This window comes from Vidua macroura, chromosome 5 (assembly GCF_024509145.1).
Source record: "Vidua macroura isolate BioBank_ID:100142 chromosome 5, ASM2450914v1, whole genome shotgun sequence".
NCBI classification, from domain to species: domain Eukaryota; kingdom Metazoa; phylum Chordata; class Aves; order Passeriformes; family Viduidae; genus Vidua; species Vidua macroura.
The window spans coordinates 29,099,111-29,111,795 of NC_071575.1; the positions used below are offsets into that span (position 1 = coordinate 29,099,111).

Below are 12,685 nucleotides of genomic sequence, written 5' to 3' on the forward strand. Positions count from 1 at the left end.
CAGAAGTGCTGAAAAGTTCAAGAAAGTGAATTATGTGTCATATTCTGCAGGATCTTCCCTAGGGCTTGTGCTTTCTTTCAAGATTGTCATGAATGGAAATTGAAATCTTTTGAAATTTTTGAAATCTAATTGAAATTATTGACTTGAATAAGCAGCTCATGCCATAGAGCTGCTGATTCCTCCTTACAGTTATTTTCACTGCCAGCATTTCCATTATAGCCATGAGGCTGTCCCTCATCAGACACAGGAGAGCTTTTCTTTTCCTTCAGATGCTTTTCAAATGTGTTAGTAAAATCACCTGGGGATGAAAGAGTTTCAGAATGAAAAAAAAAAAAAAAAAAGAAACCCCAAAGTTAATTGCCTTTTCAGTTCTGTACATGCTGAAGTATAAATAAAACTATGGAATGGAAAGTACCAGAACTATTTTAATTGTTAAAACTACTAGACCATATAAAAGAATGGGGAAGTTGATCCATGTGACACACACTTTAAAAAGTTTTTTATAAAAACAACAAAGGCAAACCCTGCAGTATTCTGAAGGAATGGCCTAGTCCTTGTATTGTAAAATCTGGGGTCATATTGCAGTGCATTATAGTGTTCTTTCAAGGAAGATTTCTTGAAAATAATGCAATTCATGGGTTTTTTCTTTGATATGTTCTTAAAACTTAGTTCTCTGTTGTCAGAGCCATCTAGAACTTGCAAAATGAAAGTCCACCAGTAAAATATATACACATGCAGTAAATCTCCATGAAACTTGGAGGGGTTAAAAATACTGTGTCATGGGAAGACTGGGCTGTTTGTCCTGATGGGTTTTTAGTAGTTTTTTGTATCATGTCCCTTAACTTCAGATTGACAGAAAGTTCCAGCGATGCCGTCATCTATACAATAAAGCCACTTACTTACCTTATCATGCTGTGACAACTGGGTTGATAAGATACTCTAAATTAGGGTTTTTTTTCCTTTCACCTGAGAGATTTAACATCCAAGGAGCTTTAGTATGTAAATAGCAACACTTTTTTGGAAAACTGTTTCATGCTGAATGCAGTGTGCTGGTCATTTTTACCGTAGGTTTCTTTGTTTTAAAGAATTTGGTGATTTTAAGTGCAAAAATTGTAGACCAGAGAAATAACACACAGTGACCTGTGGATTCCCATATGAATTAAAATCCATGTGACAATTCCAGTCGAGGCCACTTACAGATTTTATGTAGAAAATGAAGACACCAGAAATGACCCATTTCTCTATAGGGTTACCTGGAGATTTCAGCATCTTCATATCTGAAATGAATCATCATGCTGCCCATCAGAAGTTTGAACAGTGATGGTGTAAATGACCATATATGAGGGTGTTTAAGAAAAGACAAAGCTGACTCCAAATGCTCGAGCCTCATGTTCGGCATGTCACCACCCTTCCTTCCCCAAGCCTGCCTGCAAGGAAATTGCCTCATTAAGCTTTTCAGACTGAAGCTGCTTAAAAAAAAATCTGGCTTGTTTTCAGAAGGACACAGTGCTTTGAAACTGTGCTTTAAAAGAAGAGGTTCTTATATCCAAAAAAAGCACATTAGGAGTGTTGTCTGTTACAAGAGTCTCCAAGCTGGTGCCCCCACACTTGAAAATGCCTTGACCCACGCAGTGATTTGTTGTCACTGCCCTCTTACACACAGGTGAATGCTTACAATGGACCTAAAGCCATCCCTAGCTGATAATAGGGGATTTTCTTTATCTGAGGACAGGATTTTGCAGCCAGCAGCTGCTGGCTGGTAGCCAAGAAAAATGGGTGTTCATTACCCACCAGAGCTAATTGCGCCCATCACGAACAGCAGCGTCGCCAGCAGAACAGATCCTCTTCACTGGATGTGTTTTTCCCAGTCCAGCTGGGATGACAAATCAATCCTCCACGTATGAATATTTCAAACTCTCCCCAATAACCAGGTACTGTGTAGAAAAAGGGGTGTGTTGGTCAGGGCCCAGCTCCTCAGTGTTGCAGGCACATCCCATAGTGGGTTGACAAGTGCCTGTGGAACCCTGTGGAGGTCAGTGCCTCGTCCTGTTCTTCAGCTCCCCTGCCTGACAGTGGGAATGGTGATGCTCCATCTCACTGCCCCAGCCAGATACTGTGGGGGCTCTGGTTAAAGCATTGTGCTGTGAAAATCCTCCTGCCAAACCCTGTGTTGCTCTATTCCCTGAAGACTTCTGGAGAGACCCAGCTCTTAGGCTGAGGGCGCAGGAAATTTGCAGTATTAGTGCCTTTTCCAGAAGAACTCCTCAGGGCTGCCTTTAGAAAATGCCATTTCTTGTAGTGCCACGTGTCCCCCTGCACAGTGTTGCATTGGTACTCCCAGTGCCAGCACACTGAACATGGTTGGCATTGTGTTCATACAGTCACAGCTTGGGTTTTATTTTTAAGTTTCTCCTGCAACTCAGGGTTTGTCAAGGTTTTCTCACAATTTTTTTTTTCTGGCAAAATAACCACAATATTTGGTCTTCCAGTGTATTATCAAGAGTGTGGAGCATTCTGTAAGTATTTTAATAGTCACCTTCTTCGTTGCTGTGTCTGGTTTAAATGTGGTGAATCCTTCACATTTATTTCTGTGTTTATATTTCATGTTTATTTTGGGACTCCTGATGGACAGGCTCCTATATTTACGTTGCTCTACTGTACCGTGCTGTTTCTCTGAATGTTCTGTAGTTTGCAATGCAGTGGTCTCTGGGAACTGGTTCTATGTTCAGAAAATGATGGGACATGGTACTCAGTGCTCTGGTTGTCAAGGTGGTGTTTGCTCAAAGGTTGGGCTTAATGATCTCAGAGGTCTTTTCCAACCTAAATGATTCTACAGTTCAGTAATGCAGCTGCATGTTTGGGGCTTGTGTGAATTTTCTCTTGTGTGAATTTTCACAGATAAACTGACCTTTGTGCCTCTGCCGGGGGACCCAAATGTGTGACAGATAAAACTCAGCCCCAGAGCACCATGCTTGTTCGGGGACCTCAACACTTCTCCAATTGCCCAACAGTTTGCTTTGTATGAAGTGTGCCTGTCTGTGTGATCTTGATACAGCACGTGGAGGTTATTTCAGGATAAAATTGCAAATTTTTTTGTAGAGAATACCAACTTAGGTGGCTGAACCCTGCACAGGAAAATGAAAAATAATTTCTCTGTAATACTTAGGTTCTTGATCAAGCAGACCACATAGATTACATAATCATAGTCATGGAATGGCTTGGGTTGGGTTGGAAGGAACCTTAAGGATATCCAGTTCCAACCCCCTGCCGTGGGCAGAGACACCTCCCACTATCCCAGGTTGCTCAGAGCCCCATCCAACCTGGCCTTGGACACTGCCAGGGATGGGGCAGTCACAGCTTCTCTGGGCAACCTTTTTGATCAAAGACCAGTAAAGTATTAAGATTTAGAGCCTAAATACAGCATAAACAGTGTTTAACCCAGGGAGTTTGTACACAGTGATTACCTCTAAGAATTCAAGGTTGATTCACGTCAGAGCAGGCACTTCTCGGAAACACCCGACCAATGCTCTTCCAACTTCTGCTAGCTCAGTAAGATAAAAATAACCACCTTTATCTTTACTAATAGATAAATTTGCTTTCTTTTCTCTAGGACTGCCTTAAAGCTTGTCAGGAACAGATCGAGGCAGTGCTCGTGAACAGCCTGCAGCAAGTCCGGCAGCAGCAGCAGCAGAGCAACCCCTCCAAGACAGTGGATGAACTGGACCAGGCCAGCACTCCCACAGATGTGAGAGACATCAACCTGTGAGGACATCGGCACACAAAGTCACGCTTGCTCCCCAGACCCTTTATTTTTGTTATTATTTTTAGAGTGAATTTTTTTTTAATCTGCTCCCACATAGAACATATTTAAAGCTCTTTTAGGTATAAAGAAAAACAAAACCAAAAAAAAAGTACAAAAACTGAATAATGAAAAAAAAAGCGTTTGGTGCCTGTGATGTTCTACAGAAGGGAATCCCACAATATATTTGGTAATTGCTATTTGATTATGTATCAGTGATATTAAATGCTTATAAAAGCATACAAAGTAGCTAGATCAATGTAAGCCTGCATTTGTGGGAACAAAGTAGAGTATGTCTGTGTATTATGAACTAGTGCATACACCCCTTTTTTAGATATAAGAAAGGAATCGTGTGTGCGATTTTATGGCTTGACTAGATTGCAAAGCAATAGAATAAGGGGTTTAGGGCAAAGTGGGAGAAGATCCCTGAAGCAATTGAACCATTTTGAATGCAGAAGAGATTTGCTGATCTGTCACCTCTGTTATTAGTCAGAAGTGTTTGTTGGATCTCTGTATGTTAGTTTTGTTTACTCTTGCTGTCTGTGGTAGCTGCTACCTAAGAAAGAAGATGCTTTATTTTACCAGCCAGAAGAGCAGGTGTCTTTTGGGCTTTTTTTTTTTAGTTGATTTATTTTTCTTTTTTTTTTTTTTTCCCAACTTCCCCTCTGCCCCCCTTGACTTTTTATCTACTTTTCCTTCCGAAATGGTTCATTCTAAACACAGCAGCATGTTTGGCATGAGGGCAATTCCTTTTACCCAGCCGTGGGCCGAGCCAAAGTTCCCAAGTGTTCACGGTCAGTGGGGGGAATGCACACATTAATCCCAACCTGTTGGCTGGGCAGACCACCTCTAACCTTTGGATTGCAAGATGTGGTGGATCATCTAGGAAAAGCACTATATTCCTTTACAGTGCTAATGCTTCACATCCATGTTAACGTCTGGCAGCTTCTTAGCTTGGCCACAAAGACATTTAAATGATGCTCTGTCCATCTTCCCTTATAATAGCCCCTCACTGTGTTAAAGAAGATGAGGTTTGGTTTGCTCTCTTGTCTCTCTTCCCCTCCACTCCCCCACACACCTTTTCAGCATTTCATTAACTTTATTGATCCACAGTGAGCGTTTTTGTAAACCATTTCATTCGAAAAGCACTTTGAAAATTGTTCCTAAGGGATTAAATGAGATGGTTTATGACAATTTTGCCAAGAAAAGAAAAACAAAAAAAAAAGAGAAAAAAAAGAAAAAAGAAGAAAAAAAAAAAAGAAGTCACAAAAGCAAGGCTTTGTATAGCTTTTTATAATCAATATTTTCCAGTATCTGGTGTACTCAGTTAGCTGTGGTGTTGCTGGAAATACCAACACCTGCTTCAGATGACATTCCTGTCATGACATTCCGGATAAAAGCCTGACCATCTTTATTGTTCAGTGTCACAGAAGGATCTTAATACCACCTGCGTGTTTATCTATGGACAAGGAAAGAAAATTGCTGATGCAACAGCCATGGTGGTAAACATCGAGGTGCGTGACTTGGAGTTTTATTACAAAGGTGTATTCAGTGTACTTGAATTTATTTTCCTGCTCCACCTGTAACGAAGAGGCATTTAGATGGCAAAGGAGTTGGAGCAACTTTTGGTTTTTTTGGTTCTAGTTTTTTGGTTTTGTTTGGGGTTTTTTTTGGTTTTTTTTTTTGTTTGTTTTGTTTGGTTTTTTTTTTTTTTTTGCACAATTGTATTAACAGTTTGCAGATATACAATATGAAGCTGTTGGTTGAAATGTTAATGTTCACATGTTTAACACAAAAATCCAGAAAGAACGTGCTACTTCGAAGAATATTATATGTATGGACTCAGCCTATTTGGCTAGATGAGGGTAGAAAATGGAGTAAGATTCTAAGGTTTTGTTGTTTTTTTTTGGTTTTGGGGTTTTTTTTGGTTTTGTTTTGTTTTGTTTTTTTTTTTTTGCGCTGCTAAGAAGCTATGATTTGTTTCATTCTTATTCACATTAACAGTACTTAGCTGTATTGTTTCACTGAGTGTGCTGCTATTTTATAAACATTTTTATAATATATTATTTTACTGCTTAAATTTCAAATCCTGAAGTAGATGGTTAAGTGGAGATATGATGAGTTCTTTGATTTACTGGAAATGCCCTGTACAGGTTTTTTTTTCCCTAATAGCGTGTTCATGATTATTTTTTTTATTTTATTTTACTTCTTCCTTCTTTCTTCCTCCCTTTTTATTTTTAATCTCCTTCCTTCCTGATCACATCCTGCAAAGATGGTATACTTACCTCAGGTTTGCTGGACAAGAAATGGTTCCCATTTTCACAATACCTCACAAAGTGACAGTTTGGTTGCCCTGGGGCCCGCCCGGGAGAGGTTGCAAGCAGCCAAGGCGGGGCACTGGCTCCTTTTTGGTCTCTGGTATTCTTTTCATAGTGGAAAAAATGCATTGACTCTCCACAGGTGAGCAGGTCTGTTCTCACCAAAGCTGCTGCTGGGCACAGCCTTGGCCTCACCTCCCGCCTCGACGTTCTGCATTGGGAGCACCCGGAATTCTGCACTGGTGTCTCTGTCCTGGTGGAAAAAGTAGCTGATGTTGTTGAAGCAAGACTGTGGAGCCACACACAGATCCAGATCAGGTTAGATCAGGTCAGATCATTCCTTGGCAGCCCTGCCCCTTGGCTTCATGGGGAGCTGTGCCAGAGTGTCCTGATGGTGGGGCGACCTCTCCAAGCGCTGGCACTATGTCCATCATGTTGGCGTGATTTGCTCCGTGCCTTAGTCCAGGTGTAGGCAGGACCTGTGTTTAGGGTGCCTGCCCCTTCTCTTCATCCAACCTCCTTCACACCCTGGTCCCACAGCAGCCACGGGATCACAGGGATGATCCCTGCAGAGGATCACAGGGGTGATTCCTGCTGTGGAACACAGGGCTGATGCCTGCTGTGGATCACAGGGGTGATTCCTGCCGTGGAACACAGGGATGATCCCTGCTGTGGATCACGAGTGTGATCCATCTGCCGTGGAACAGAGAGATGATCCCTGCTGTGGATCACAGGGCTGATCCCACCAGGTCACCCCTCTGCAGAACTGAAGCGGCAGGGGCTGAGGGCCACCTCCGTGGTCGGCTGCTCTACAGCAGGGTGGGGGCGAGCTGTGCTGGACGGGGCAGCACCATTCAGCATTCCCGCTCTCTGCAGGGTCCTGGTGGGTCTGTGTGTGTCCCCACCAGGGTGAGGAGTGTCCTCAGCTGCAGTGACATGCTCAGCAAGTGCCACCCCTCTGGTTACAGCATACTGTTTCTTTGAAGGCTGCAAGCCCTACAACTTGAGTGCTTTCACATTAGCCTTCAGAATACAATGACTGCCTAGTACTCTCTTTTAACAGATATTAAAGGAAGTGTGTTGTTACTGCAAATGAGGTGTGAGATTTCCCCCTCCTGAATTGCAGAAATCATAAAACTCCCAACTGATTGATTAAAAAAGAATAGAAAATGTGTTGCTGATTCCGCCTTCCCAAGTGCCAAAGGATTGGTACAATTGCTAAAAGTGTTTCTCTCTCAGCTTCATGGTACTTTGATGGTCTTCTCCTCCTTCCTGTTACTGTAGTGTAGGAGCACCTCATAATGTATTTATTTGTATTTCCAATATGCTTGTGAAAGAGAAAAATACCAATTAATCCCATGTCGATGATTTATGCTTGAGTAATCAGACAGCTCTTAATTACTCAGCAAACCACCTGGCCACTGGATTTTTTCCACTATGTTTATTACCATGTTCTCATGTACCTCAGAAATCACTCTTGGTTGCACAGTTTCTGTTGTTTCTGTTCTCAAACTTTTTTGGGTTTTGTTTTGGGGTTTTTTTGGGTTTTTTTTTTTAGGGTTTTTTTTTGGTTTTTTTTTTTTTTTGCTTTATTGAGTGTGATGCCATATCAAGTCAACGTTATTCTCTCACAAATGTGCTCTTTAAGAGGTGTGGATGTTTATGTGGTCAGGGGATGCTAGAAAGTGTGGTAGTAGACATCAGTGTAAACAAAAGTATCTAGAAAGTACATGAGGTTGTTTTTGATGGATAAGACTCTGATACGGTGTAGTCTTGATTGCCTTTTAAAAGGTCTTTGTTCAGTGTTGTCATTTTTATTAATAACCTATTGTTTTGACTAGTTTAAAGATGGTTCTAAGAAAAGTGTTTTGGCAGGATTAGGTATGCTGTATGGACAATAAACTCACCTTGACCTAAATTTACTTGCCTTCCTTTTATTCCTTCAGTGAATTTGGTTGTGTCACTCATTTCATGGTGGTGTTTCCTTGGTGGGATGTGATTCTAAAGCCTCTGATCTGGATAGATGGTGTTAGCAGACATATAAAATGAAGGCTGCAGTCACAGAACGAGCCTGCCTCTAAAATGTTGTAGCTGCCTTCCCACTGGATAGGCAAATTCTGGCATGTAATCCCTTGAGATTCAAGGAGAACAAAGTCCTAAAAAGTGGTAAATTGCAGGATCAAAATACTTTGTGGGAATAAAATTGAGCTGGTGAAAGGCCATATGGAGTTCACATTTTTGCAATGAATTGAAATACGATTTAAATCTTCACTCAGTTGTTTGTTGCACTGGAATGCTACTCAAAAATCAGATTGTTTTTCTTTCTGTAAACCTGGGGAAACTGTGAGTAAAAGGAGTGGGATTTGTGATGAGGCCAGTGGGAAGAAATGAGTCCATTGTCCGGAGTCTGCTTTCTCAGCCTGTGGCCAGGAGGGCAGGATGCTCAACCTCTCCTCTCCCACATCTGCTTCTGGGTGCCTGCTGTGAAGTGACCAGGCTCCTGTGGGATGTGTTTGGCCTGACCTCTCCTCCACTGCCATCCAGTAGCAGTTTTCTCCTGAATTTGCAGCCCTTTTTCACCCCTGGGGAGAGCGAAGAGACCCTGAAGAATGAAGAAGAGGCATTTGGGCAGACATACTGGGGAAACATCATCACAAAGTGAATATACTGCCAAACCCAAAAGACAAACTTCAAGATAAACTGAACAGGGAGAAGGAAAAAATCCCGAAAGAACAAATATTGCTAAAATGAAGAAACATATGAGCAAAAATAAACATAAACAAATAGAATAAATAATGCATGGCAATATGAATAATTATGAATTATGGAATGAATATTAATGAATTAAAATTAATAGGAATTGGGGATTAAATCAGGAGGCTGGGGGTCAGGAGATACAGATCTTTTTAGCCATAATCACACAATCTTGGGACCTGTGGTTTTAGGGAAAGTCTCTGAAGACTTCCCTGCCAAATGTCTTGTAAGCATCACATTTCCCAGCTTGTCTGCACCAGAGTTAGAGATTCTAAAAACATCACAAGTCCAGGGTTTTCTCTGACCACCACTGAACAACGTGACCAGCACCTTTTAGCATTTAGTAGGCTCAGCTTGGAGCCTGTGAAGGACTGGAACTGTGCAGTGACCAAGCCCTGAACAGATTGTCTGGAGAAGGTGTGGAGTCTCCCTCACTGGGGTATTCCAAAGCTGTCTGGACACAATCCTGTGCTCTGGGATGACCCTGCTGGAGCAGGGAGACTGTACCAGATGCCCCAGTGGGCCCTTCCAAGCTGACCCATCCTGTGCTTCTGTGATTGTGGTTCTGTTTAAAAGAGTTCTCAGAGGTGATTTGCATTCCAGCTGGGCTGCTGATGTTCCTGCTGATGCAGCCAGGGGACAACACTGAAAGTTGTGGGAGTCTCAGTGAGGACACTTGACAGGGAGAACATCAGGTCAGTGCTCTGCTGGGCTCCAGGGGCACTGTGAGGAAGGGCATCCCTCAGCAGCAGTGGCATTCAATCAAGACCTATCAGGATTACAAATTAAGGTGAGTAAAGCTGAGGTATTTACACTGAGGTAAGGAAAAACACTGAGTTTTGCTGCAACCTGCTAGAGAGAAAGAGGAACAAAGAAGAAAACAAGTAACAAGGAAAATGTCTGTCTCCTTAAATGCCTGTCATTCTGTGGAAATGATGTGGTGCTAGCTTGGTCTTGCCATTGAGTTTTCTCTAAAAATAAACTGGGTTGTTATTTGAGCTCTTCCAAAATGCAACATGCAGAAACTGCAAGAAGAATTAGGCCAGAGCAGTGAAGGAGAGAGGGAAAGGTCAGCAGACCGGCCGTGTTTGGCTCCTCAGATTACTCAGGAACCCTTCTTAGAGCAAAAGCTCTGGTTCATCTGACAGAGGGCTCACAAGCATCCCTGAAGAGCAATAGATTGAACTTTCTGATGAGGGTTTTCAGAACTTGAGCAAAGCTGTGAGTGGGACATAACCAGCTGCAGGATGAGGGATAAAATCAGCATTGCATCCAGCACAGTCAAACAAAAATTTATCTCAATTTTTCCAGCTTCCTCACATTGTCTCTGAGGGGAGAACTCCTCACATTCTGCAGCCTCCTCACGAGGGGAAGAGGAGGGGCAGGCCCTGATCTCTGCTCTGTGTGACTAGGGACAGGACCCAAGGAACAGCTGGAGCTGTCAGGGGAGGGTCAGTTTGGATATCAGGAAAAGGTTATTCCCTCAGAGGGTGCTGGGGCACTGAACAGGCTTCCCAGGGAATGGTCACGGCCCCAAGGCTGCCAGAGCTCCAGGAGTGTTTGGACAGCACTCTCAGGGATGCACAGGGTGGGATTATTGGGGTGTCTGTGCAGGGCCAGGAGTTGGACTGGATGATCCTTGTGGGTCCCTTCTGACTCAGGATATTCTATAATTCCGTGATTGTAAATTCAACTTGTGTGCTTCTCCGAGAAGCTTTTTATTCTGATTACTTTGGATCTGCTTCTTAGACCCAACCGAGTATTGATCTTTCTGGTGTGCGCTGATGATGTTTAATCTCCCAGGTTTAGGTATTAGGGCTTGGCTAAGGCTACAGAGCTTTGCAACAGGAGTGCCTAAACCGCGGGTGTGAGCCTCCTCGGCGAGCAGCAGCGCCAGGGCGAAAGTGGGATCCGTGATCCCGGGAAAGGCGAGGGCTGTGGAACGGGAAGGGGCCGCGACGGGAGCTGCAGAGCGCGGGGGGGAGCCGCCAGGGGGCGCCCGCGCACCGCGCTCGGCCCTCAGGGCCCCGGGACAGTCCCGGGAATCCCGCGCAGGGAAAGGAACATGCCCGGGGCTCCCACGGCTCACCTCAGCACCCGCCTCCGCCACGCAGCCCGCAGCCACAGCTCCAGCAGAAGGGAAGGTGTTCGGCCTAGGGGATGCCCCTGCTCCCTGCTCGCAGCCCATGTACCGCACTGAGAACTAGCTTAAAAACAATTAAAAACATGCCCGAAGTCACTCTGCGACGAATGAAATTCTATTGAGGCCCCAGTTTGAGGCCTGCCTGCAGCACAATCTCTGTGTAGGATTTGCCAGGGTTATGCCACTCTTCAGGCCGGCACATCCTTCAGAGGAGCATTACACAGGCAGAGAAGTGCAATGACACAGAAATGAAGAAATTCAGCAAAGTTTTCTGCTGGGTGTATTTGTAAGCACAAGGAGCAAGATCAGGTCCCAAATGACAATTGAAAAGGGAAACCTAATCGAGTAGCTAAGCCACGAGGCTCTAAGTCAGAAGGTATAGGCTTTCCAAGCTGTTCTCTTGCAAAGCCAAAGTGGCTTGTGAGTCACCCAAAGTGGGTGACTTCAGACAAAGTCTCTTTCAAAAGCTCTTCTTTGCCTGAAGAGCTGTCATTTTTGCAAAAGGACCTGTATGAAAGCATGCACTTAGAAGAGATGTTAACAGAGTAGGCTCATGTTTGAGACTTGATCCTCTAAACCACGTGTAAGACACAGCTGGAGTTTTATCACTGCAGCAAAACACAGTTGTTTTTAATGGTGATACAAGAGAAAGAGGTTGGAGCTGATTCAGTTGGCACTGGCTCATTTACTGGCAAGACTGTCACTGGTGTCACCCCTTGAAAATGTCAGTTCTGAAATCTGTGGAGGAAAGGCACTGCAGAAATTTGAGGTTAACACCACGCTGTGAAAGGAAGATATAAAGGAAATTAAACAGACACAATTATTGCATTAAATATTTAATTTTGCATCTGCTTCAAACAGCTATCAAATGAAACAAATCATGTTTCAGTCTTCATTTAGAATGTATTTGGTGTTAAAGCACAAACCAGTTTCAAACTGAAGTCAGACCTCTGGGCAACCCAGAAGAATCTCTCTGATTTTTAGATAGCATTTATTCGATCCATTTGAGAAATCCTGAAGGAAATACACTCAGCTGACCAACTAATATTTTGGTTAATCACACTGTCTGTAAGGCATAAAACTTCAGCTTTCTGAGGGGAAAAGGATGAGTTCCAGTCACTTCTTGTGTTACTTTGTCCATTTTATTAGCAGGAATTTCTAGGTTGCCCAGAGAAGCTGTGGCTGCTCCTGGATCCCTGGAAGTGTCCAAGGCCAGGTTGGACAGGGCTTGGAGCAACCTATGACAGTGGAAGATGTCTCTGCCCATGGCAGGGGGTTGGAACTAGATGATCTTTAAGGTCCCTTCCAAGCCAGGCCATTCTGCAGGACAAGACCAGTGTGGTCGCAGCTGGGTGTGGGTGCTGACATCTCACAGTGCTCTGCTTTGGAAACTGCTGCTTTAAAGTATTGCTTGGAACCAACTCACCTTTGCTGATGGTTACTCCGGGGTGTGATTTGGCTGCCCAGGCTTCTAACTTATATGTGAGTAATGTCCTTTATCCATCTATATATAAATATCAATGTTTTGATACTACACTGAGCAAAGCGCTGCTGCCCACCTGAACTTAACTGAACTGAACTGATGTAACCAGACTGAACATCACTGAGTGTTCTGTGTTCTGCAAAGGGGCAAACTTGGTCTGTCCCCTGGTCCCAGTGTGGAGGAACACA

The 12,685-nt window shown here is 43.6% G+C and overlaps 1 protein-coding gene across 7 annotated transcripts in view; it reads left to right on the forward strand.

Moving 5' to 3' along the window:
* Positions 1–8,900, forward strand: part of CCND2 (cyclin D2) — a 31,371-nt gene extending 22,471 nt beyond the window's left edge. The window contains exons 5-8 of one of the 7 annotated variants that reach the window (XR_008437184.1): positions 3,611–3,745; positions 5,222–5,313; positions 6,260–6,435; positions 8,687–8,900. Coding sequence is in view for 3 of the 7 variants with exons in the window: in XM_053978017.1 (XP_053833992.1) it covers positions 3,611–3,745; positions 5,222–5,305 (219 nt within the window). In the remaining 4 variants the exon portion in view is untranslated. Of the gene's footprint in view, positions 1–3,610; positions 3,990–5,221; positions 5,324–6,259; positions 8,036–8,606 lie in introns of those variants that run through there. The other 6 variants (XR_008437185.1, XR_008437186.1, XM_053978017.1 and 3 more) reach the window with 6 other exon arrangements.
* Positions 8,901–12,685: the final 3,785 nt, after the last annotated feature.